We start from the raw sequence: 23878 nt of genomic DNA, 5'->3' as shown, positions 1-23878 counted from the left end.
GTTTTTGTTTTTAAATTGTCTACTAAAATTAAAATACTCTTTGTATTTTTATTTTTTTATTTTTATTTATGCTTGGCATTATGTATAATCAATGATTCTAAATAAATATATTTAAAAACATTGACAACATTGTTTTCTTTGCCAAGAGTGCCTGTACTGCCCTGGAATGCAGCCCTGAGAGGAAGGCTAATGGAACTGGTTCCGCTCACCACTGATTCAAAAATCCCAGACTGCCCTTCCCGCCTCTTCTAGCTTCACTTTGCTCCCAGCCCTCGACGCACGAATTATTTTTGCTTGTGAAATTGTCCAATTGTTTGCTAACTATCAAAATGGTACTGGCAACTTTGTCTTCGGGAGTAATTGCAGTAAGTATGTCTGCCCGAAACTGAAGAGCTTGGTGCTGACATCTCGTATTACCGGCCACAGCGCATCATGCACGGCGAGGTCGTCGATGGCCCGGTGCTCCAGATCCTGGCGATCAAGAAGATCAACAGCACTGCAGATTCCGAGCGCTATCGCATCCTGATCTCCGATGGAAAGTACTTCAACAGCTATGCCATGTTGGCCAGCCAGCTGAACGTGATGCAGCACAACGGAGAACTAGAAGAGTTCACCATCGTCCAGCTGGATAAATATGTGACCTCCATGGTGGGCAAAGACGGAGCTGGCAAGTAAGTGGGCCGTTACCCGGAATCTCGTCTGAATTTGACCATGAACTCTTCTTTCAGGCGCGTCCTTATCATATCCGAGTTGACTGTCCTGAATCCTGGCGCCGAAGTCAAGTCCAAAATCGGCGAACCCGTGACCTATGAGAATGCCGCCAAGCAAGACCTGGCGCCGAAAGCAGCAGCGGCTTCAAATCCCAAGCCCGCCCCCAAAAAGGAACCGGCCCACAACAACAACAATAATGTAGCAATGAATGCATCTATTAACAGTGGAATGACCCATCCGATTTCCAGCCTGAGTCCTTACCAAAACAAGTGGGTGATCAAGGCTCGCGTGACGTCCAAGTCGAGTATTCGCACCTGGAGCAACGCCCGCGGCGAGGGCAAGCTGTTCAGCATGGATCTAATGGACGAGTCGGGAGAAATTCGTGCTACTGCTTTTAAGGAGCAGTGCGACAAATTCTACGACCTTATCCAGGTGGACAGTGTCTACTACTTCTCCAAGTGTCAGTTGAAACCGGCTAACAAACAGTACTCCTCGCTGAACAATGCCTACGAAATGACCTTTTCGGGTGAAACAGTTGTCCAGTTGTGCGAGGATGCCGACGACGATCCCATTCCGGAAATCAAGTACAACCTTATTCCCATTTCCGAGGTGTCCGGCATGGAGAACAAGGCGGCGGTGGATACCATTGGCATTTGCAAGGAGGTTGGCGAGCTGCAGTCCTTCGTGGCCCGTTCCACAAATAAGGAGTTCAAGAAGCGAGACATTACGCTTGTGGACATGAGCAACTCGGCCATCAATCTCACCCTCTGGGGCGATGAAGCAGTTAACTTTGACGGTCATGTGCAGCCCGTAATCTTGGTGAAGGGAACGCGCATTAATGAGTTCAATGGCGGCAAATCCTTGAGCCTCGGAGGTGGATCCATCATGAAGATCAACCCAGATATCCCCGAGGCCCACAAGTTGCGCGGCTGGTTCGACAACGGAGGTGGTGACAATGTCGCTAACATGGTCTCGGCGCGAACAGGTGGAGGTAACTTTTCCACCGAATGGATGACACTACGTGACGCGCGGGTCCGCAACCTCGGAAGCGGCGACAAGCCCGACTACTTCCAGTGCAAGGCGGTGGTGCACATTGTCAAGCAGGAAAACTCTTTCTACCGCGCCTGTCCCCAAAGCGACTGCAACAAGAAGGTGGTCGACGAAGGCAATGACCAGTACCGCTGCGAAAAATGCAACGCTCTGTTCCCCAACTTCAAGTACCGATTGCTTATCAACGTGAGTATTAGCTGGAAAGAACTACGATTAAGAAATTCGTTTAAGATTTGTCAAGTGCTTTTCCACTTTAATGAAATATGTTGAAGGAGATTTAAGTTAAATTATTTTCTTTTCTAGATGAGTATTGGCGACTGGACTTCCAACCGCTGGGTTAGCAGCTTCAACGAGGTTGGCGAGCAGCTTCTCGGACACACTTCGCAAGAGGTTGGCGAAGCCCTTGAGAATGATGCAGCCAAGGCCGAGCAGATTTTCTCCGCCCTCAACTTCACTTCGCACATTTTTAAGCTGCGCTGCAAAAATGAAGTGTTTGGCGACATGACCCGCAACAAGCTCACCATCCAGTCCGTAGCCCCCATTAATCACAAAGAGTACAACAAGCACTTGCTCAAAGAGCTGCAGGAGCTCACCGGCATTGGCTCCTCAAACTAATTTCGAGCGCAGCGCGCTTAAACACGTAAACTATAAAAATAAGGTATTCATTAAATTGCATAAGTTAATTCCAAATATTAAGAATTGGCTGTTATCTCAACTACATTTTGTTCTAAATTTATATTCCATCAGACCTTATTTATAATGGTTGAAATGCATAAAACTGTAACTCGATGTTAACGACTACCCTAACCCAATAATAAATATTACCTACTGTACTGGAGAGATGCAAGATATTTTGAATTTTTTCTGTTCCGAAGAAAGGTATTTCTATCGCCAAGAACATGTAATTATGGAGTACTCCCATCCAAGGTTTTAATATAATAACCAACGAAGAACGCTGTAGTCGAGTGCCTCGACTATCAGATACCCGTTACTCAACTTGAAGGAGCAAAATGAAAATGGAGAATGGATGGATGAAGCGGACACGGCTAGATCGACTCGACTAGTGATCATGATCAAGATTATATGTACTTTATGGGGTCGGAAACGCTTCCAATTACTTGTGAATCTAGTATACCCTTTTATTCTACTAGTAACGGGTATACAAGGATAGGAACGTCGATTATTAAATATGACCTTGACGGTGCGGCCTTGAAAACCTTTGCAGACGTGGTAATTGATAAGAGCAATTCTCAGAATAGATTAGAGTTACAGCAGTATATGCTTAAAATGTATCTGCATGAATGCACGCTCCATAAAAACGAATTCACAGGTGCTCTCTCCCTCTAACTTTCTTTGAAAATAATTGAGATGAATAAGGGATTTTTCTTCTTGAGCTGTGCAAACTAGGATCGGTACTTATAATTATTATGCGATGATTCATCGCAAAGAAGGTGATAGCCGGTACTGCAGGGCCACGAATCATAGGTTCAATTGATAGAGCTTGTGTGGTGGCAAAAAAACTGGAAGAGTGTGCAGTTGAATAGATGTTCTCGCCAAAGTCAATCCGAACCTGTTCTCCGCTAAGTGCACTCACGGATTCGGTTCTGATAGGCCATAAAAAGCTCAATTTTTTCCCGCCAATTTTTATCTGTGCCTTACTCACTGCCTCGGCGTTCTGTGAGGTTAATAATGCTAAGCTCTCACAAACTTTTTGTTGTTGCCCTCGCTTTTAAAGCGCTTGCTGAACGATAATTGGCCGCAGTCACAGCTTGTCAGTCGTTGCAACACACTGCGTTGTATTCTTAAACGTTTCAATTTCACAAGTATATTAAATTTTTTTTTTTTTCGTTGCAACACACTGCGTTGTATTCTTAAACGTTTCAATTTCACAAGTATATTAAATTTTTGTCGCTGTATAATGCCGCCAGTCGAAATAACAGTAAGCATATTACTTACTTGAATTATAATTCCTAATCAAATTCGAGTCTGAAACGGAAATGTCATATCATATTTTTTGCAGCCCATTTCCGGCTTGCGAGAAGAAATTTGGTGCCGTTCAGCCATAAGAGCACGCGTTACATGGAAGTCGGAGATAACCCAGTGGTCTCGAATTCCGAAGCATGGAACTACGCTCCTCATAAATTTGTTGGATAATAGCGGAGAAATTACTGTCGTAATATTTGACGATCTGTGCGCTGCGTTCTTCCCCCGACTCCTGACGGGTTACGTATACGATTTCTTTAATTTTAAAGTGAGCAAGGAGCAGGAGAACCTTGAGATTTTGAGTAACCCACTCCAAATCTTCTTCGATGACACAACCGTTGTACAACAGAGTACCCAGAATAGCGATATTCCCTTAGTAAGGAATAACTTTTTGCCGCTTTCCGAGGTTTCTGGAGTTCCAGAAAGAATGCCAGTCGACGTAATTGGCGTCTGCACGGAGGTTCGTCAGGTGGATGAAAGAGGAGGCTACATCATTCGTGAAATCATGCTCATAGACGGAACACACCGACCAGTCAGGTTGAATCTCTGGGATAAGATGGCTAGAGAGTTTCAGGGTGAAGTGAATGACGTTATCATGGCGAAAGGGGCGCGTGTCCTGTCTGATAATAACGAAAAAAAACTAAACGCCAACTGGTACACCAATCTGCAGATCAATCCTAACATTCCAGAGGCCATCTCGCTGCGCGACTAGTACCAAGAATTAATGTAAAAAACCACCTGATATGTTTTATGTTTTTACAAAATCAATTAAAAATACATGCTGACCAACGTCAAGAATGGTGACTCAGATTTATAAGCCGAACATATTTCCCACAGAGTAGTCCGGTGCCCTTATCAGGGCACTTACTTTGTTTAAGTAAGTATTAAACAACGTATGTACTCTGAGGCGGTTGTCTGAGTCTCTTCTGAATTTCACAAAAATGTGCAATAAATGTTCGGTTCCGTGTTGTTGTGTAATCAAACGATTTCAAACTTCCCTCGACTCAATAAGAGCAAGAAACGTTCAAAAACTGTAGGCTTGGTATAAGAATTTTGGAGTAAACGTGTGACGGGTTCATACAATTTTATCAATTTCTTATTGGTAAAGATAGTAAGAGTATTATAAATAATGGAAAATTGCTATACAAATTATTTATGTTACCCAAAGAAGGTTCTGGGATCACGCAAGCTGTACTGATAATCATATTATTGCGTAAAACAGCCTGTTTTCGGCCAGAAACTTCCGAGATTTCGTTCTCAATACATAAAAGCCCGCGTGGGTATGAAGGCTTTGATTACAGAATAAAACCAGGTTTGGTGATTTCATACTCGTTGAAGGGAGAAAAACTAAACTTTGATTGAGTTTCCGTTATGAAAGTCAATCTAAAACTTCCAAAAGCCCACCCAGTGATGTATTAAAAAAATATTTTGTTGAAACAAACGATGTTTAATTGTCGAGAAATACTTGTAGAATAAATAAATAGTAAAACGTAATCAAATAACCGCCCAACCAAAATGCACTTGGGGATGGGCCTAACTATATATTATCCACCTAAGGGTCTAGGAAGGGACTACACCTAAGGGGTGCTCGGCAGCACGGGAGCTGCCTGAGGAAGTGATGAGACTAAACAGATACAAATCATAACAATATCAGTTCCCTAGTGTCCACTATTTCCTGGTCAAAATAATCTTAGTCATATCTCATCTAGTATCGGTTTGTGCTTACAGATATGAAGAAAATTATTTTGAAATTTTGAAAAACTATTTTAGGTCGTTACTTGTATCTGAATGAAATGCTAATCGGTGACCAATGAAGGGAAAATTGCTTTCTGTGGAATACACGACGGGGCTATAGAAAACCATTGACTTCAGCCAGGAATTGACTACATAAGGCTAACCGACCAGAGACGCTCGATCGTGAACACTTAACCTAGATCTCAGATAGCGTTGGATTGGGCCTAGAGAAGCCTAGTTGGACAGCTGCTGCTCCGCCTCCGCGGGCACCACGTGCTCGTGGTCCTCCTTGGGCAGGCTGCGCTGCTCCTCCTCCCGCAGCTCCGCCTTCTTGGCCTGCTCCTGGCGCCGGACCACGCCCTCCATCGACTCCCGCAGCGAATCGATGTCCAGGGCGTTCTCGTCCTTCTGGCCATCCTGCTCGTGCCGCTGGCCGCCGGCAAACTTGGAGAAGTAGGTGAGCGACTTCATCAGCTGGTAGCTCTTCGAGATAGGAATGTTCGAGTCGTAAACGCTGGTGCTGGAGCTGCAGTCCACGTAGAACCACCAGTTGCACTTGAGGATCGTCTGGTCGAAGAGCGTGTTCTCCGGGCAGAGGAACGACTTCCGCACCATGCCGTCATCGGTGAGCGCGCAAACGTGGAAGACCTGTCACAAAGAGGTTAGATTGGGATTGGTAAGTGATGCTACATCTCTGACTCACCATGCAGCCAAGATCGGTGTCGGCATAAAGTCCCGGAAAGTGCTTTTGTTTGGCGCAGGAGAAGCTCGTGGGCGGCAGGTCCACCTTGGATTTGAAGTTGTCGTCGAAGTTCTTGTCGTAGCCCACCGGATAGTACTCCTTGGGGGCGTTCATGACCTAAGAAAATGTTAATAGATTGATTATATCTTTTTTCAGCTCCCAGCTCTTGGCCAGCTACCCACCTTGGACACCTTGTGCTCGGCCATCGACTTTTGAGGTCGTGGCGTACTGGTTGTCGTTGTGGTCGTCGTGGTCGTGGTCCTCACTGTGGAGGTGCGCATAAACTCCTCCCTCAACTTGGCCGCCAGCTGGGCCCTGTGCTCGGCCTTCAGCTGCTGCTCCCGCACGTAAATGGCGTGCTTGATGGTGTCCACTGTCACATTGGCTGCGGCGGCCAGTTCCTCCACGGTCACATCCTTCAGATCGAACTTGGGCTCCTCGAACTGCAGGTAATTCGGGTGGCTGGCCACCGTCCGGTGCTCCTTGCCCACGTTGGCGATCCTGGCGATGGACTGGGGCATGGCCTGGAACACGGGCACGGCCACTGGCTGGGAGACCACGGGTTGGGACACCACCGGATTGGCCACGTGGAAGGTGCGGTTCGAGTGCTGACCGGATACGGGTAGATTAACGTCAATACAATTTCATTTTAGTTATAATTCTAAGGGTTTTACTATAGGAAGAGTTGGTTTGTGTACATTTTTACTGACTTGTGCATTTGCACGTCTTAATCGATGTAAATAGTAGATGTAAAGTAATTACTCACCGGCTTTTCAATGGCACTTATCAGCTTGTTGTTGACGCTGACGCGGGGCTCCGGGGTGTCGACGGCCACCCGTCGCTCCGCCGTAGTGGGAGCCGGAGCGGAGGCCTGGGTGGCGGCCTGTGGCTTCTGGGGAATGGGTCGGAAGGCAGGAACTCCCAGGGGCAGTGGACGAGCCTCGGTCATGAGCGGTTGCTGCTGCTGCTGCTGTTGCTGCTGCAGAAGCAGCAATTGTTGCTTCAGTTTGAGCTGCTGTTGCAACTGCTGCTGCTGCAGTTTTTGCTGCTGGAGTTGCAGTTGCTGCTGCTGTTGCACCTGTTGCACATTGAAGGGCGCTGCTCCCGTGGACCGTGAACTTATGCGCTTCTCGGGCAGCGGATGTTGCGCAGGTGGATTGACCTTCGGGAAAAAGTTAGAGTGAGTCTTAATTATGGGGCTAAATGACCCGTAAACTAACCTGTTGCTGGGTGGATGGGAGAACGCCCACCAGGTCAGGAGGAGCCCCGTTCTTGTAGCTGATGGCGCGCCGGCGGTCGCTCTCGGTGTTGCCCAGCGATTCCGGAAAGCCCAGCTCGTCGCCCAGACTGAAACCTGCAAAGGGGCAAAGGTGTTGGGTTAGGTCGGGCCCACGACGGCCCCATCAATCACTTCAATCGTGGCCGAGGGTTGGGCAATGATGTGTTAATTAATGGCCTTTGTTTTACCCTTCACGTGGCTATGGTAAGGGTCTTATCGAAGTCTTACATCTATTAGGTTTGTATTTACACAGAGCCTAGTAGGATCCATTGAAGGGGGTCAGTGAGTGCTTAACAGGGGTACGCCTGAGCACACAGAAATGTGGCAATATAATAAACCATTGTCTAATAATTTAATTTAGATTAGTTTTATTGTCTGCCTGTCTGGTTATCTCGGTGAAGTATTAACGGTGTCTTTAAGGCGTCCTAAATAAATAATATTTGCAAGCATTTTTAAGAGCTGAAGGCTAAGGCAGCAAGTGGTCGTTAAACTATCATTAAGCTCAGATTTAATTGCTTTGAATAATATATATTTATTAAACAGCTTTTTTTAGTTTTATGATAACTTGAACATTTTATTGTAAAAGAGTTCCTAATTAATTGTAGTGCAAATGACAAAAACAATTAACAGCTTAGGATTCTGAACCCCTTAAGTGTTCTTTGGTCTTAATAGAGCCCGATCTAGCTTGAATCTCGGCTACCCCTCCTTCCGCGCCCCTGCCAGTTGAACTGTGGGTCAATCTTCAAGTGGTTTTCTGGGTCTGCTTCTTCGCTCAGGTGCTCTACTTCATCAGACAGTTGCCACTGACATTGGCATTAATGCATAATGACTTACTTAATCGCTATTCGCGGTGCGTTTGAGTTCAGATCGCGTTCGATTACCTGACCAATTAGCTGCACTTGAAAATGGGAGGAGGGAGGCCTTGAACACTACGTACTCTACATTCACCTTGAACTATTTCGTTACCATATGTACACTGAGGAAATGAGGAGGGTGGATGGAGGATGATGGCGGCGGTGCGAATGGGGTGACAGAACAGTTGAGAGATTTACCTAAACCGAAATGGGCCTTTAGGCCACCCAAATTTCGTACACGAAACAGTCCAGACTTTTTGAAGTTACAATCGAGAATGAACCCGAAATCGGACGATAAAACACACGTCCCGCAAGCCAATCCTATAAATAAAGAATAGAAAAAGCAAACACAGAATAGGATAGTTCTTTGGTATAATACAACAGTATATTTCAGATTAGTACATCAAGGGATTAATATTATGTTGAGTTTGTTTTTGGGGTGGGGTATTCCGGGGATTGAGATGGGGTTGGGGAAGGGCAGGAAGCTTCTGTGTTGTTTTCTCTATGCAACATTAAACCGCAACCAAAAACTAAACAATAATAGATTAATAGCCAAAAGCATTATTTCTGTGTTAAGGTGGGTGGGGCTTTAAAGCTGTCTGATGTTAGATCACATTTCGGCGATGGCATAAATTAATAAAAATTTTATCACTGTCGGGCATAAAGTGTTTTAATAAAAATCGGCGCAAAGCTTTAACTTCATCCCGCATCGAATCGAATTGCGTGGCGGATGTCTTGATTGATGTGCGGATTGCCCGATTACATCTCACACGGACATCTGATGCGGCGCGTGGAATCCGAGGTATGTGTGTTTTTGTATTATCTCCATCTGCCAACTTAGGGTGTGACCGCAGAATGACCCAGATTGAAGCAGAGAAGATGGCCCCATGCGACCGCAGACAAGCGAGTAATAAAACCAGGCCGCCAGCATTCTCCCACCGATCTTAACTTGGCCATAATCGTGAGCACTGCCATTATGGATCCACCAATGGCACTTCCTTATGAGCGGTGGGCTCAAGACAATTGCGTTCCATAAGTGCCATAGGTTACGCATTAGCCGGGGTTAGCCAAGTCTTGTTTTTATAGAGGGCCACCCCATTGACCTGAACCAAGCTGGAGACTTCAATCCGCACGAGTGCGCCGAATTGCGCCTCTTGGGTTCAAATTAAATTGTTAGCATGTCAAGTGGGACATGTAATACGTGTTTCGAATGAATTCTTTCAAAATTCCCCCGCCCCCCGGCGTGACGTGCATCCATATTCATAGAGCGAGCATTTGAAACCGATTCTAAGGCGGCTAATGGCGGGCCATTATGTGCGAGTGGCACATGTTGCCAATTGTGGTAATCGCTTCAGATGCCACACTCAACGAAAAACCATTGCGGGTTGCCTAGTTATAGATAATCTTTGATTGCGCAGTTGAGTCTGCGATGTTGATACTATATCATACTTAATAGATCGTTCTCGTTAAATGGTTGACGAAGAAAACTGCTTTATAATACATAAATGTAGGGGTTTTAAAGAACCCTATATCATTGCCATTAATAGGAAAGAAGTAAACTATTTTGGACTCTTGATTGGTTTGAGTATCTTTTTAAAACACTGATTAGAATAAACAGCAAATGGTAACCTAAAAATATTTGTATCAACATTATAAGACCTGCAAAGAAAAAATCTAAAATATCTTGCAATCCTTTAAAAATGTCTCGTTGAAATCATATTTTTGTAACTATAATAGTATTGTCCTTGTAAATAAATGTCCAGATACTATATTACCCCCAAGGGCCTAGTTTTACAAACTTTTTTTCAGTGCAGAGCCGCTACGGGTCGGATCAGAGTCCAGTCCAACACTTTGGCTTGTGGGTTCAAGGAAAATGGAGCTGGTTTTATAACCGCCCGCCTAATGGAGTGTCAGCATGGCAAGGCAAAGTTTGGCCATCTCCGTGGGATCAGAGTGCGCAGCCGATGTGGTCACTTCCTCGTCTCCATTACGGCCGTCGTCATCATCATCAGACTTTTCGCTACTCCAGCACCCCAAGCCCGCAATCGATTATCCCCCCGAACGGTTGATAATGGAGCTTGACAGACTTTTACTCGCGAATTTGCATTACGCATACGCCGTGTGGGCGAGCAGTTATTTTAATTGCGCTTGCAAATGGCCTGCACGACGACAAATTGGCGAAGGGAAACCAGCAATTAGCCAGGGAAAACTGGGCAAATAGCGCGAGAGCAATATGAAATATGAAATTGGCTTCGAACCATCCATCCGTGGGGGATGGGCCTGGGATGACCGGAGACATTTGCAGCTAGTCACAGCCGATCCACGATTGACGAGCGCTTTCTCTCATCTCTCGGGTATGAAACGCGAGTTGCGGCGCGTTTACGACTTGCCGCGGCTGGCCGGCATCAAGTGGTCAAATAGAAATCCAAACTAAACAAATAATGAGGCATAAATATGCACGTGGGGCAGTGTCGGCAAAGACGAGCCATTGACTACCGGCCGTCAATGTTTAGTTACTTTCCTCAAACTCCATATCCCACATGCCGCATCGCCCGAGCGGCAGAGCCCATCTAGTTAGCACCTCTGATCGCGAAAGTGGGTCATCTGGTCTCAAAAACATTGATATTAATTGCTCACTCGGATGCCAAGAGACAAAAGCGAGACCGAAACTGAAATCGAAACTGAAACTGAAACAAAAACCGAAACTGCCTGGCCCAGCTCTGCGTTAATTCAATTTGATGATCTCTGCGGGCAGAGGCAAATGCAAATATCTTGTATAAATTATCAAACATCTGCGCCTAGGCCGACCCGTCCGTTCATTATGGCTGAACCTTAACCCAAACCTCTGAGAGCCGAGACAACGCCTCTCTAAGTGGTTTCCCTTTTTATATTCTGCACTCATATTTAAAGGCTTTAAACATTCCATTGTTGGCAAAACGTTTTACGGTCAATCTTTTTATCTCATTGTCAATGATTTTTTCGCGAAGGCTCTTTGGGCGACAACCTTTCCCTTTTGTCTTTTCGTCGACTGACTGACTGGGCCCAACTTTCCATTTCTCCTTAATTTACTTAGCTTACTTTTTGTTCTCGCTGTGAGTGACGGGGGAAAAGTAATATGGCTCGGTTTTAAGAGCTACCAATGACCTTGATGGGGTGCTTAAATTGAACAACATAGAGAGCAGAGATTGTCTCGAATTGACTGGTGGCAAAGATCGAGTCTTGCAAGTAGTTCTATTCCATGGCGTAAAAATCAAAATGTAATTTCGGGGATTTTACGATGTGCCCCTGACCTTGCCCCTGTGGCTCGAATGAAACCATTATCGCACGGCTTCGGGGGAGATTGTCTCGGTTCGGATTGGCTTGGATTGGATTGTCCAGAGAGCAAACCAAGTGGGCTCCAACGTGTCAGCCTCAAAACGCGGCTTGCTAATCCCCCTTGCCGGTTAATTATGTTAATTGAACGATGGTCTTGACAGTGAGCGATAGGCCCGACAAAGAGCCAGCCGACTGACAAAACCTTTGACAAAGACACTTCCAGCCATCGAATTAAACTGCAATTTGAGCGTGTGTGCGTGTGGGCCAAACAATCATCATCTGGTCACAAAGGTGTGGAATGGAATGCAAGACTTTGGGTGCCCAGAGATCGGTGCAGCATCTCCGAGGCGAAGGTCTTACGTGAGCGGGTTGCGTGCTCGGAAATAAGGCCCCAACACACTTGACGGCCCCAGAAACACACTAGCTGTATTATGTGAAGACGGGCCCAGACAATAGAAGCGATAATCATGCCTTAATTTATTCCTAATTGCGAACAAAACGTACAAAAGTCTGGCGTGGGGAATTGAAAAAGGGAAAGGACACGACCCCTGTGTGGGAATAAGCCTGACCGGAAGCCTCTTCATGCACTGCCACAAATGAGTTAAAGGTCAAAAATAATAATGAAAAAATGTATTAACTCCTCCATTATACGGAATAACAATTCAAAAAATTGTATGTATTTATTTAGGATTAAATAAAGGACTGGTAAAAGAATATTTAAGCAAATTATTGGAGTTAGAGCAGTAAATCGCTATCTATTTCTATGAGCTTAAGTAACATTTAATAGTGTTAATTGGAGATAAGATCAACCAATGTTTCAAAAATATGCAAAACATTAATCACTTTTATTACTTAAGGTAATGTTACACAACCGGATTCCCACGCGGTTTTTAAGTAGTATTTGACTTGCACTTAAGCAGCATTACTTCTTTCAGCTTAAATTTATTCGACCATGTAAGAGCGCAAAATTTAGTGGATTTTGACACTGCCAACAGCTCGGCTTCAGCAAAAAATTGCCACATGTAAAGTTTGCAGTGTAAACACAGAGAAGAAAGCGCTTTCAATCTGTACTTTTTACGACCACACAACTAAATACGAAATATGAGCTCTAGAATTTATGGGATATGTTTTTCCAAGTGCACGGATGCCAGTTGCCTTTCACTTTGCAAAATACCAGCACGAAGAGCCTGTTACTTATTGACCAATGGTATGACAATGCAATTTCTCTTATTATTTTCCAGCACTTTTGGCCCCTTTGCAGATGCATCTTGCAACAATGCATCTTGCATCTTGCCAGGGCCCGAAGGTTTGGCCAAGAAAAACATTCGCCGGAGTCGGCTAATTGCCGTTGAAAGTGTGTGCATTTTGCCCGAAAACATTTATAATATTTTATGTTTACCTGTCACACGGGGCGTATACTCACTAAGCTATTGGCCATTAGCTGTCCCATTTGGCCAGGAAGGGTCTTCTTCTCCTCGCACCGCACAGCCAAGTGGTTCGGGCCAGAAGTATTGCGTAAAGCTCTCAGACATCGGTCCGAATGTGGGTTATATAAAAGCACGGAAAGAGCAACAGCATCAGAAACCGCTGAAGACGCCTCAAAGCGCTGCGTCATTGACCACAAAACAGACATTGGAGTTTGGGCCAGAAAGAAAAGAAAACAGCCAGCGCATCTCAATAAGTTCGGGTACAAATCACCGCGTTATTGTGATGAATCATGGCCCACGATTGCCGGACTCAGCTGGCTGGGTTTTATGAAGCCGTCAATGGGAAAATCAAAAGATTTGGGCAGGGCAATGTCGGTACATATTTGGGCGGTGTGTGTTTAAACTTTAGTTCCTGCTGTCCATGTACGGTTTCTTTTGGGCCAAGCAAAGGTCGGCAAACACGCCATCAACATTATGCAAATTGGGCAGCGAAAATTGTCGGAATTAACACCCAGCAAACGGCGTCCATGTGGACCACCAATGCTCTGATCTTGACCGATATTCTGGTTTAAGACCAGCCGCAACCATATCGAGGTGAGATCGGAACATCGTTACACTCAATCAAATAAAACAGGCTGAATTGTGGTGCGAAGAATGAGCAAGGCTAATTTGTGTCTGCAGATTTGCAAATTGATTAATTGGCGAATGGTCGGCAAATGGGATAACAGCCTGCCCTAAATGGACCCACCTTCAACCCAAATAGGTGGGTACAAACATGTGTATCTGTTCTTAATGAGCTGCACATTACTTCGGGTCAAGAATGCTCCATGGGCACCATGACTAACCTAAAACCAATCCGGTTTCCTCGGCAAGGTTTTGCATTAAGCGATCGGATTGAGGCGCAGACAATGAACCGAGACGGGGTCCACATAAAAAGCGATGCCAATAAACTGCAGCCGCGGATCGGTGGCTGAATATGCATAAACTAGTGTTCAGATAAGATTGTTAGGTTGGCCATTTGCCTTTTGTGGCGCACTTCGCATGGACTTAAGCTGATTGGGACTTAAAAGGTGCCAAATTGTCTAGCTATATCAATATCACATACCAAATCTTGATGATCTGCGTTTTTCGCTGGCATTTGGGTGAGCAATTTGCCAATTACCGATTTTGGCCAACTTCCACGAGAATCACCCTGGCCGGCAACCTGTTTTCGGATCGCAGTCTAGTATTACAGCATATCCAGGTGTCATAAGACTATCCATAAAAGATAGCGGTCGGTCTCGAGACGAAAGACTTAAGACACAAACTCGCCGGCGAGAAGAGTTCGTTGCCTAAGTTTTTCAGCCTGTTGCCAACCCGAATTAAATAATTGTTATCCGACACCCGTGAAAAGCAATTAAGGCCCCGCCACAACAGCAACAACAACAACAGTAACAACAACAGAAACAGCAATTTAGTAAAATGAAAACGAGAAAAATGAAAACTGCATTTTACTCACTTGCCGCCTGCATGATCAGAAAGCCAATCACAAAAAAGTTCATTTTTGCCACTTTTTTCTCTGTCGAATTTTGCTGGAAAATCTCTTTCCTCGGAAATTACGATGATTAGTTATTTTCGACGGATGCGTGTAATTTTCTTTTACGATTTTCCTCGCACACTCGCATTCACTCACTGTTTCGGGGGGTTTTGGGGTGCGGTGGAGGGGCAGACTGGGGGAAACACAATAAACTTTTATTATCGCTGTGTTCGCGACTCGTGCCGCAGATCGGAAGCGGATAGTTGATTTAATTAAATTTAATGAACTTATTATTTTTATCAATTATTTTTAGCCGCGGTGCGGTTGAAGGAAAGCGATGAAATGCGCGCAGATTGAACGAAAATACAGCACTACAGAAAATGTATAAAAACCAAAATAAAACCGGTAGACACAAGAAACGCAAATGAGCGGGGTAAACACTCTCACTCTCTCTTTCGGCGGTAAAAGCGGTAAAAGATGGGCGGTCGGAGGCGGCGACGCGGCCGAGATGCGCCGATAATAGCGGTACGCATGCGTAGGCGCCGGCAGCGGCGGTGGCAGAGCGTCGGCAGAGACAGCGACGGACTGGAATGCTACATTTTTAGATTTAGTAGTAAAAACTAGCCTAATAAAATTATTAAAAAAATTAAAGATTAAAAAAAAATGCCATCGAATTTTTCATCAGTATTTAACAATTAATTAACTTAAAATCATTTGTATTTAAATTTACCATTGGTTATAGGAGCATTCGGTTTTGTTAAAGTCATAGCCTTTAAAAAAAACAATGTATACTGCTTAAAAAATCTTTAAATATATTGCAAATTGAAGAGTACGTAACTATAAAAATAAAATTCTATGTATGAGAGTTATATTTTATATGAGTTCGATTACATACATAAGAAGCTATAACATTTTCTATAAAAGTACTTCGAGCAAAATTTTCTATCACAAAATGTTTAATATGTAATCAGCAATATTAATATATTTATGATATTGATATGTTGAATATTTTAAAATAAATTGTTTATTTTTTCTCTACTCTCTAAATACTAGGTTTCAATTTAATTAAAGCTTTTTAAAATAGTTTCAGAAATAAGAAAAATAAATGAGACTTTTTTATGGCTTGCTGTTTAAACCACTTTGGTTAAGTTTAGCTAATCGGTAATTTCGCCAAAAATACGTATACGTAATACACAGTCTGAGTAAGCTACATCACTCATTCAATGGACATGAACGATTTAATGGTAATTTTTATTTCGAATACCTCAAATAAAGTCTTCTTCATAGCTAACGTTTCCATTCGACACTGAATTTGACTGATTTTCATTAAAACGTTAATTATAAAACTGTCGTATGCGTAATAAGCCGCCTGTCTCGTTGGGAATTTGTGGCTGAATCTCAAGATATTTAGTTGGCGACACATCCAGCGGCACGCCAGTCACTCGGCACTTGGCTCCTTCGCTGCTCTGTTGAGCATAACAACAACTTTCCAATTGCCAGCGCTTTGGTTTGTTGGTCAGCGCTCCATAATTTCCTCGGCCGTCCGTCTTTTTGGTCTATTGTCACTGCCAACTTAAGGCGGCTGCGCACATGCCAACTACCAGCCACGCCCCCAAGACAAACACACCACGAAAACAACAACACGGCGACGGCACGTTCGACGCCAACAGCCCAAGCAACAACAGTTCTGCCTCGTTTTGAAACTGGCAGCATAGGTAAAAGTTGTTTTCGATACGCTTTAATTTCGTTAGCTCTTTTGGCCGCGTTAATTTTTCGCCCGAAATTAGCGCAAAACCGATTTACACACAATAACCGAAGCACTTAACACTGCCCAAATCAATGCTAACCCGATTAATAGGCACTCGATAGCGTTTTGTAACTAAAACACAGTCCAGCATTTAGCGGTGCATCGGATTCGATGTTGTTGCCTTGGCTCCGCAAAATATTTGGACTGCGTTGCCAAAGCGAAACGTTAGCGACTTACAACCTGCGTGTATCGCGATCACCTGGCCAGGTGCGAAACTTAACTTGTTGCTCTGGCGCGCGGCCAACGACTGAAAGCCAAGTCGAATCGGCAACCGCCTCGAAGTTGGAATCGTACCGCCGCAAGCCGAAGAAACTCTAGATAAACGAGGGCCTCTCTCGCTCTCCCAACGTGCCGAGCGGATAACAGGTAAATATATAACTAATATGTTTGGAAAACGTAGGATATATAAATATAAACGAGGATTTGATAGTCTTTTACGATTTGACCAAGTCAAACCCAAAATGTCAAGGAAAAACATAGGATTTTCTCCAAAAAATTAAGGATTTATTTTAGCCCCAAAAAACAAACAGTTTTTTGGGCGAAACAATAATAGTTTTGGTCCAAAAATGTAATGTTATACCTTGTTCAACTCGTATTACAAATTCCAATCAATTGGCATTCCCAACTAAAATATTTTATTTTTGACCACTTTTCGAAAAAAAAGACAGTGCTCCCCCTCATAAAATATCAAAAATTTGTGAAAATTTTAAGTTTCTACAATTAGACAAAAAGAGACTGCAATCAATTATTTAGCTTTTTAGCTGTCCAAAACAGTGTGGCTTTTACCTTTCGGACCATTTTTGACCTAGTTACACCAAAAAAGGTCAAAGAAAAAAATCGGGTTTATTCCAAAAATCGTAAGGGGTTATTTTAACCCAAAAAAATCAGAGTTTTGGACGAAAAAACAAAAGTAATCATCCAAAAAGGAAATGTCATACCTTGTTGAACTCGTAATAAAATTTCCTATTAATTGGCATTCACACCTAAAAAATTTTATTTTTGAGCATTTTTTGCAAAAAATGACGATGCTACCCCTTGTAAAAAAATGAAAATTTCAGAAAATTTTTAGTTTATAAAATCAGCTAGGAAAGGGCTGCGTGCAGTTATGTAGCTTGTTAGCTGTCCAAAGCGGCATGTCTTTTAGGTTTCGGTCCATTTTTAACCAAGTTACACCAAAAAAGGTAAAAAGTAAGGGTTAAATTTCCACCCAAAAATAATAAGTATTTTGGGTGAAACAATAAAAGTAATGGTTAAGAAATAAGTTGTCATTCCTTGTATTACTCACAATAAAATTTGCAATCAATTTCCAATTTATTATATACTGGTTTTCAGGTATATTACAAGTATTTAAAGGCTTACAATACTTTTATCGGTGTGAAGGTTTGCATTTTTCATACAAGGAGTGGTAAACATTTGGGGCAATTCGTTTATCCATTTGGTGAGCACTAAATAAACATTATAAAAGGTGTTATTCAAAGACAAAAATGTGGTAATCCTACCGTATTTAGAACCACTAATCACTGGGCAGGCTGAGTGAAGGGTCTTCAAGTTCATGTCGCCAGAGTTGTGCAGATTATACCACAAGAGCGCCGATCCCTTCTTTGGCGTAACGCTGACATTTATCATCGGGAATATAGTGGACCCACCTGACTCAACCTCTCCTAGCTGAAAGGGATCGCATTAATGCTACGAAAACTTAATAATTGAGCAGACTAACGTAAAACAAGACAGTGGCTAGGCGATCCCCTTGCCTTTGTCGAATCTGAAAAGATGGTAAGGCATAATCTGATTGTTATCAAAACCTCTAGAAAAACTACCTGATTTTCCATGTTAAAGTAATCGTAGTGCGATATATAATGGCCACCCAAGCCGTAGTTAATCAGCGAGAACGCATCGCTCATTTCCATACTTAAGCCTGTCAAATCCGCCACACGATATTCTAGTTTATCGACATCGTCTACATATGAGTCCTTGGAGGTTCTCACATCGGACTTCTGGTCCCCATCCACAAGGGACGAGACGAACTCGCTGGGGTTTAGCATCGATTCAATTTCGCTGTCGTATAAAACATCGTGGAAAACCACCATGTAAGGATCGGTACTAAGCTCCTCCATTTTCAGAGGGGCGATCCGCGTAAAAGCAGTCGTAGAGCTGTTATAGCGACAGTGGAGTCGACTTGGTCTTCTGTAGACAGCACTGCAGTTTCGCTGGGTGGCCAACTCCACCTGAAAGTAATAGTCTACAGAGTTGGGGCTTATTGGGGCCCTTGGACCCCTGTCGATGTGATAAGAGGCCTCAGTCAGCTGCTTGTTCTTCATCAAAAGCAGTCCCCAAGCCTTGTGCACAGTGTTTCTGCTAAATTTTAAGGCCTTGTAGCTCAGCTTATCCTCAGTGAATCGAGCCAAGGAGGTGTTAAACCAAGCCTCGGCAAGATCTTCCTTTCTATGTCGGATACTGAACTCACCCAGGGATAAGCAATCCTGAGCTGACAGTGCTGTTCTGAATATCATAATTGATTTCTATTCAAGTTTATTTCATTTGTATGAACTTACTCTGGCTTTGAGTAAGCAGCCAAGTTACCAGCTGCCAGGTCATCCGGCTTGAGATTATAAAAGCACATCAGGTCATCAATGCCACGACAGGCAATTTCAAAATCGAACGCTGTAGGTAAACGCTTTCTTATATCGTGTGCCTTCTCCATGTGAACTATACAAAAATTGTTTTAAATATATAACTTATTAGTGATATATATGTGTAATACCTGATGTATCCTTATTAGTCCTAAGCGCATAATCGTGCCATTTGCTCCAATCCGAATTTAGACGATGTATCAGCCGAAAGCTGTTCAGAGGATTTCCCAAATACGCTTCATAGTCAGTCTTCATTTCGGTGTGCTCGGCATTCATGGTAATTAGGGATCTATAAAATATTCCATATTATTCAAAGCAAAGCCCTCCATTGCTCTTACTTTTCCATCAAAAGCAGTTTGTTCTTCAATATTTCTAAGTAATCCATAAGGTTCTCCACTAACTCATCCTCAACATTTAAAAGTTTTATCAGTTCAACAGTTGAGACGCCATTCGATTTCTTGGGAACTTCTTCTGCAAATCCTTGAGACCACATTATACAAGCACATAAAAATACTGCAAATCTTAAATATTTTGAACAACACATTTTCCTTTCGCCAGGCATTGACAACTAATTTAACGACTTTTTATTGATATTATTGACAATTTGTATTTTTAACTCTAATTACATTAGTTGAGCTTAACACTGAAAAAACAGGGATTACCCATTTATAAAAACTATTAAAACTCTCATAAAATATATAATGAGTAATTTTGGTTAATGTTAGTAGAAGGAAACAAAATTTTAAAAATTAAGGAATATCCAAAATATAATTTTGAATAATTATCCTTATTAGAAGGAAAACATTGAGCTCCAGAATTTTTACCTCTACTTCCATTCAGCTTAACTAATGCAATTAGACCTTAACCAACTTCATTCATTCATCATATAGGAAATATTCCATACCAAGTTTACAAGTCATTTGCGGCTTTGTTCCAGAACCGAAATGCTCAAGACTGAATTTATTAAACTTATTGTCTTTTTGGGCACTTTAATAATTTTCTGCTTTGGATATGGAAAAGCCATTCAAAGGAAATCCTATGCCGCTTCCTCAGTAGAGCTGTTGCAGCTCCTGGAAGTTGAAGATAAGCTGGTCGAAAACCTTAATGACTATGTGAAGAAACTAAAGAGAAAACTCAACTTATTGGACAAGTAAGTTTTAAAATAGTGTCTGATGCTATAACATATTCTGGAATTTCCCGTAGGTCCCTATTAATTATGAAAGCTGAGCAGAACCAGATGAGGGATGACTATGAAGCGTACTTAGGAAATCCTTTGAACAGCTTTCGGCTGATACATCGTCTACATTCGGATTGGAGCAAATGGCATCATTATGCATCGAAAATTAATAAGGATGAGTTAGGTATTACTAGGTAAAATAAATACAAATAATTCTCCCAAATCCGATCAAATTTACCCCCAGGACACATTGAAAAGGCCAATCAGATGCGCAAGAGGCTACCCACCGCTCATGATTTGGAACAATCGTGTCGGGGTATTGATGGCCTAATCTCTTTTTACGGTCTAAGGCCGGAAGATCTGGCAGCTGGTAATCTAGCAGGATACCCAAATCCAGAGTAAGTTAAGACAAGGCAAATTAAATAAAAGAAATTAGCCTTAACAGCTAACAGAACAGCACTGTCAGCGCAGGATTGCTTTGCATTGGGAGAGTTCTCCCTAAGGAATAGGAAAGAAGACCGGGCGGAAATCTGGTTCAACCTCACCTTGGCCCAATTTAGTAAGGACAATCTTCTATACAAGGTCAACAGATTCAGCAGGTTCACCGTCCACAATACGTGGGCTGCTCTTTTGGTGAAGAACCAAGCTCTTTCTGATGATTATCAATTTGAAAAACTACCAAAAGAATCGGAGAAAAACCAACTTTATCAATGGATTAATGAGGAGATATTGACTAAGCGGAACTGCCGTGCAATCTTCCGCCAACAAAGCCGGCTCCACTGCCGCTACAACAGCTCCACGACTCCCTTCACGCGAATCGCCCCTCTGAAAATGGAGGAGCTGAGCAGCGATCCTTACATGGTGATTTATCACGATGTGATCTACGACCGCGAAATCAATTGGCTGCTGGACACTGCCAAACTCTCTCTATCCCTAGTGGATGCGGGTACCATGTCAGAATTTCGAGCCTCGAAGGACGCGAACATCATATTGTCGCAAGGAAAAGTAGTAAGGACACTTGACGAACGGGTAACCGACATGACTGGGCTCAGCATGGAACTGAGCGACGAGTTCTCGCTAATCAACTACGGATTGGGTGGTCATTATGTGCTTCACACCGACTACCACAATTACTATAATCAGGTTCGATATATTGATACTGGGAAGCTCATTACTCATTTTGTTAAACCTTTGCAGACGCGATGGGCAAGGGGGGATCGCTTAGCCACACTATTGTTTTACGTAAGTCAAAGAGTAGTAAAAATCCTTTTGTTTATGTTCATGTCTCTTCCAGCTGGGAGATGTAGACTCTGGTGGGGCCACGATCTTTCCCATGATCAACGTATCCGTTACGCCCAAGAGGGGATCGGCCGTCTTCTGGCACAACCTTCACAACTCCGGCGATATGAATATTAAGGCGACGCACTCGGGTTGTCCCGTGATAGTTGGTTCCAAATACGGTAAGAATAGATATAAACAGGAAGTTAAATAACAATGTGCTTTGCAGTCCTTACCAAGTGGATAAACGAGCTGCCGCAAGTGTTTTTAACTCCATGTATGAAAAGGTGAAACCATATTCCGACTGAAAGTATTACAATATAGACAGCTGAACGTAACACTTAAAAAACAATTTTTTCTTGTGGTATACAAAACAATGAGATATACAAATAGAGCGGATTCATTTAATGTCACTCAGACTGTTTGCTTAAAGCCAAGTATCTACTAGTTGGACCCCACCGACGTTGCCCTTGTGAGGCGGTATTTCTGGACCACATAGTGCGCCCCCTCCTCGGATGTTAACTGCTCCACATACCGCTCCTTCACGAAGCGGTTGCTCACGGCATTAAGTGAGTCCTTTAGGAAGCCGAAGTGCACTATGGCATTGGGCACAAAGTTCAGCTCCAGGAGCGTCTCATTGGAGGGCAGCACCTTCTTCGGTGGGATAGTGAAGAGGTGGAACTTCTCGCCGGGCTGGGCCAAAAACTCGCGAACAAACTCCTCCACTTTGGTAAGAGGCTCGTGCGGCTTGAAGATGCCCTGCAGCACAAAGCGATCGGGGAACTGAATGCGCAGCACACAGTCCTTGTACTGATTAAGCTTGGCCAGCATGGTCTTCTGACGCTCCAGCTCCCTCAACTTTGCTGTAAGCAGGGGAGCGTCGTCATCACCACTCGAAGTGCGCTTCAAGTCGCGCAGCACCATCTTTAGATCGTTGACAGTCAGATCAAAGAAAGAGTCTGGCAGGTCGTCGGCTTGCTTCTGTGTCGCGTCCAGGGAGAAGAGTACCGCCTGACGTGGCCCAATCACATTAACCACTGGCGGCGGCCGGCTGGCATTCTCCTCGGCTTCATTCTCCTCCTGTTTTCGCCCCGCCGGTTGATGCATTGAGTATCCGGAGCCACTACCCCAGTCGTAGTTGGGTGCCTCCGGCTGTGGCTGCTGCTCTTGGTTGGATTTATCCGATGTTTTGGCTGGTTCACTTCCGGATGCGTTTTCCTCTGGCGCCGTACGCTTCAGGTTCTTGATCATATTGCTGGTGAGAGCGAAACCACCGCCTCCTCCGCTGCCACCAGCTGCCATTGCAGAGCGGGAGGTGCTGGGCTGATCGTCGTTATCCACTGGAGGCTTGGGAGCAGGAGCTTTGTATACATTTGCCTGGGTCTTGAGATCCTCGGGCTTTTTGTCGATCAGCCGCATCATGGCTCGACCCTCTAGGATGCCGAGGGATTTCAGCGTGGTCTGGCGCATCTGGTCCTGCCCAATGACCTCGCTGCGCATGTAGATGATGACGGGGCTATCGTAACCTTTGACCTGCGACTCGCAGAGCTTATGGACCACCTGCCAAACGGTGTCGTTGGGCGAGAAGTCTGCCTGCTGGCGGGAACCGTCGTTCAGCTGGACGCAGACGAGAACGTTGCTCAGCGTGCGCCGCTTCTCCGTTGGCTCCATCTCCAGAACACAGTTATTAGGCAGGCCGCTGAATCGGAACTGCTGCGTCAGGCCAACCACTTTGTTGTGGAACTTGAGGCAGTGCTCCTCCGCATCGTAGCCGTGCTTGGAGCAGGCCGTCTCCAGGATCTCCAGCAGCGTCATGTTCGCCGTCACGCTCACATTCTGCCGCCGCCCGTTGGGCAGCAGGATCGTGACGCGCTTGTCCATCGGGTTGGCAACTGCCCTGCAAGGATTCGGGTCGGTATGGAGACTAGGGAGCAGTGGCAAATGGGAATGCCACCTTTATTGACGTTTTGCAAATAGGCTACTTTCCGGAATATTGCCGGCTGGAATGGGGATTTCGGTGCTATCGATAGTCCCGCTATTTGTTTGTTGTGCTGCGTGACTTTCGTTTTTCCCCGATAGAGATGTGGATATCGGTTGATGTTGACAGCAGTTATCATATTTAAATAATAATATAAGATATAAATAAAAAATTTTTTACAAGTTTCTTGACTAAATTGCATCTTCTTTGTAATATACCCACATTATGCCTTGCATGGAAAATACTTTAAAACGTATTCCCTCAAATATTATAAGTATAAAATTGACCATTATATTTAACATTAACGCTCTACTAATTTCCAGCTTGAAAATATTTCAGTTATTCATATATAAACTTAAAAATGTTCAAATTTTTTAACCATTTCAAAAACCACTTA

The 23878-nt window shown here is 43.8% G+C and overlaps 6 protein-coding genes across 11 annotated transcripts; 3 read left to right on the top strand and 3 right to left on the bottom strand.

Annotated features, from left to right (window-relative positions):
- Window positions 1-207: 207 nt before the first annotated feature.
- LOC108031630 (replication protein A 70 kDa DNA-binding subunit) lies at window positions 208-2601 on the top strand. Its single transcript, XM_017105235.3, has 4 exons — window positions 208-365; window positions 427-671; window positions 729-1947; window positions 2065-2601. Exons 1-4 carry the CDS (start codon window positions 330-332, stop codon window positions 2374-2376), a joined length of 1812 nt encoding a protein of 603 aa, XP_016960724.1. The 5' UTR covers window positions 208-329; the 3' UTR covers window positions 2377-2601.
- Window positions 2602-3514: 913 nt separating this feature from the next.
- LOC108032059 (replication protein A 70 kDa DNA-binding subunit) lies at window positions 3515-4542 on the top strand. Its single transcript, XM_017105875.3, has 2 exons — window positions 3515-3700; window positions 3782-4542. Exons 1-2 carry the CDS (start codon window positions 3680-3682, stop codon window positions 4454-4456), a joined length of 696 nt encoding a protein of 231 aa, XP_016961364.1. The 5' UTR covers window positions 3515-3679; the 3' UTR covers window positions 4457-4542.
- A 628-nt stretch (window positions 4543-5170) lies between these two features.
- On the bottom strand, window positions 5171-16658 carry LOC108032060 (uncharacterized). 5 transcript variants are annotated; one of them, XM_044095557.2, is made up of 8 exons: window positions 16596-16658; window positions 14594-14804; window positions 8552-8674; window positions 7441-7574; window positions 6987-7382; window positions 6403-6828; window positions 6182-6337; window positions 5171-6126 (listed from the first exon to the last, which is right to left on the bottom strand). In XM_044095557.2, the coding sequence occupies exons 2-8, from the start codon at window positions 14634-14636 to the stop codon at window positions 5713-5715; spliced, it is 1692 nt and encodes a 563-aa protein (XP_043951492.1). In that variant the 5' UTR covers window positions 14637-14804; window positions 16596-16658; the 3' UTR covers window positions 5171-5712. The 5 variants fall into 5 exon arrangements, with proteins under 5 accessions (XP_043951492.1, XP_016961367.1, XP_050745149.1 ...); XM_017105878.3 differs by having other exon boundaries at window positions 16599-16658; XM_050889192.1 differs by having other exon boundaries at window positions 16640-16655.
- A 1052-nt stretch (window positions 16659-17710) lies between these two features.
- LOC108031219 (prolyl 4-hydroxylase subunit alpha-1-like) lies at window positions 17711-19598 on the bottom strand. Its single transcript, XM_017104453.3, has 7 exons — window positions 19387-19598; window positions 19180-19337; window positions 18971-19124; window positions 18236-18917; window positions 18136-18180; window positions 17918-18083; window positions 17711-17863 (listed from the first exon to the last, which is right to left on the bottom strand). Exons 1-7 carry the CDS (start codon window positions 19590-19592, stop codon window positions 17766-17768), a joined length of 1509 nt encoding a protein of 502 aa, XP_016959942.1. The 5' UTR covers window positions 19593-19598; the 3' UTR covers window positions 17711-17765.
- A 353-nt stretch (window positions 19599-19951) lies between these two features.
- Window positions 19952-21852, top strand: LOC108032100 (prolyl 4-hydroxylase subunit alpha-1-like). Of its 2 annotated transcripts, XM_017105929.3 has the most exons (7): window positions 19952-20198; window positions 20252-20409; window positions 20470-20623; window positions 20678-21368; window positions 21423-21467; window positions 21520-21685; window positions 21733-21852. In XM_017105929.3, exons 1-7 carry the CDS (start codon window positions 19993-19995, stop codon window positions 21792-21794), a joined length of 1482 nt encoding a protein of 493 aa, XP_016961418.1. In that variant the 5' UTR covers window positions 19952-19992; the 3' UTR covers window positions 21795-21852. The 2 variants fall into 2 exon arrangements, with proteins under 2 accessions (XP_016961418.1, XP_043951585.1); XM_044095650.2 differs by having other exon boundaries at window positions 20678-21467.
- LOC108032099 (tether containing UBX domain for GLUT4) lies at window positions 21839-23536 on the bottom strand. The gene is made up of 2 exons (XM_050888865.1): window positions 23458-23536; window positions 21839-23400 (listed from the first exon to the last, which is right to left on the bottom strand). Exon 2 carries the CDS (start codon window positions 23382-23384, stop codon window positions 21948-21950), a length of 1437 nt encoding a protein of 478 aa, XP_050744822.1. The 5' UTR covers window positions 23385-23400; window positions 23458-23536; the 3' UTR covers window positions 21839-21947.
- Between the last annotated feature and the right edge of the window lie 342 nt (window positions 23537-23878).

The sequence above is a fragment of the Drosophila biarmipes genome, chromosome 3R (assembly GCF_025231255.1).
Source record: "Drosophila biarmipes strain raj3 chromosome 3R, RU_DBia_V1.1, whole genome shotgun sequence".
NCBI classification, from domain to species: Eukaryota; Metazoa; Arthropoda; class Insecta; order Diptera; family Drosophilidae; genus Drosophila; species Drosophila biarmipes.
This window is presented reverse-complemented; position numbering and strand designations above follow the sequence as displayed.

Excerpts from the sequence above, each read along its gene's own strand:
- LOC108032060 (XM_044095557.2), bottom strand. The coding sequence starts at position 14,636 with ATGAACTTTTTTGTGATTGGCTTTCTGATCATGCAGGCGGCAA. Across the intron at positions 8,675-14,593 it reads TCTGATCATGCAGGCGGCAA|GATTGGCTTGCGGGACGTGT; the intron begins GTGAGTAAAATG and ends CTTTATTTATAG. Across the intron at positions 6,338-6,402 it reads CCGAGCACAAGGTGTCCAAG|GTCATGAACGCCCCCAAGGA; the intron begins GTGGGTAGCTGG and ends ACATTTTCTTAG.
- LOC108032100 (XM_044095650.2), top strand. The coding sequence starts at position 19,993 with ATGCTCAAGACTGAATTTATTAAACTTATTGTCTTTTTGGGCACTTTA. Across the intron at positions 20,199-20,251 it reads AAACTCAACTTATTGGACAA|GTCCCTATTAATTATGAAAG; the intron begins GTAAGTTTTAAA and ends AATTTCCCGTAG. Across the intron at positions 21,468-21,519 it reads TAGCCACACTATTGTTTTAC|CTGGGAGATGTAGACTCTGG; the intron begins GTAAGTCAAAGA and ends TGTCTCTTCCAG.
- LOC108031219 (XM_017104453.3), bottom strand. The coding sequence starts at position 19,592 with ATGTGTTGTTCAAAATATTTAAGATTTGCAGTATTTTTATGTGCTTGT. Across the intron at positions 19,125-19,179 it reads GACTAATAAGGATACATCAG|TTCACATGGAGAAGGCACAC; the intron begins GTATTACACATA and ends ATTTTTGTATAG. Across the intron at positions 18,084-18,135 it reads TAGCCACTGTCTTGTTTTAC|CTAGGAGAGGTTGAGTCAGG; the intron begins GTTAGTCTGCTC and ends GATCCCTTTCAG.
- LOC108032059 (XM_017105875.3), top strand. The coding sequence starts at position 3,680 with ATGCCGCCAGTCGAAATAACA. Across the intron at positions 3,701-3,781 it reads TGCCGCCAGTCGAAATAACA|CCCATTTCCGGCTTGCGAGA; the intron begins GTAAGCATATTA and ends TATTTTTTGCAG.
- LOC108032099 (XM_050888865.1), bottom strand. The coding sequence starts at position 23,384 with ATGGACAAGCGCGTCACGATCCTGCTGCCCAACGGGCGGCGGCAGAAT.
- LOC108031630 (XM_017105235.3), top strand. The coding sequence starts at position 330 with ATGGTACTGGCAACTTTGTCTTCGGGAGTAATTGCA. Across the intron at positions 366-426 it reads TGTCTTCGGGAGTAATTGCA|CGCATCATGCACGGCGAGGT; the intron begins GTAAGTATGTCT and ends TACCGGCCACAG. Across the intron at positions 1,948-2,064 it reads AGTACCGATTGCTTATCAAC|ATGAGTATTGGCGACTGGAC; the intron begins GTGAGTATTAGC and ends TTTCTTTTCTAG.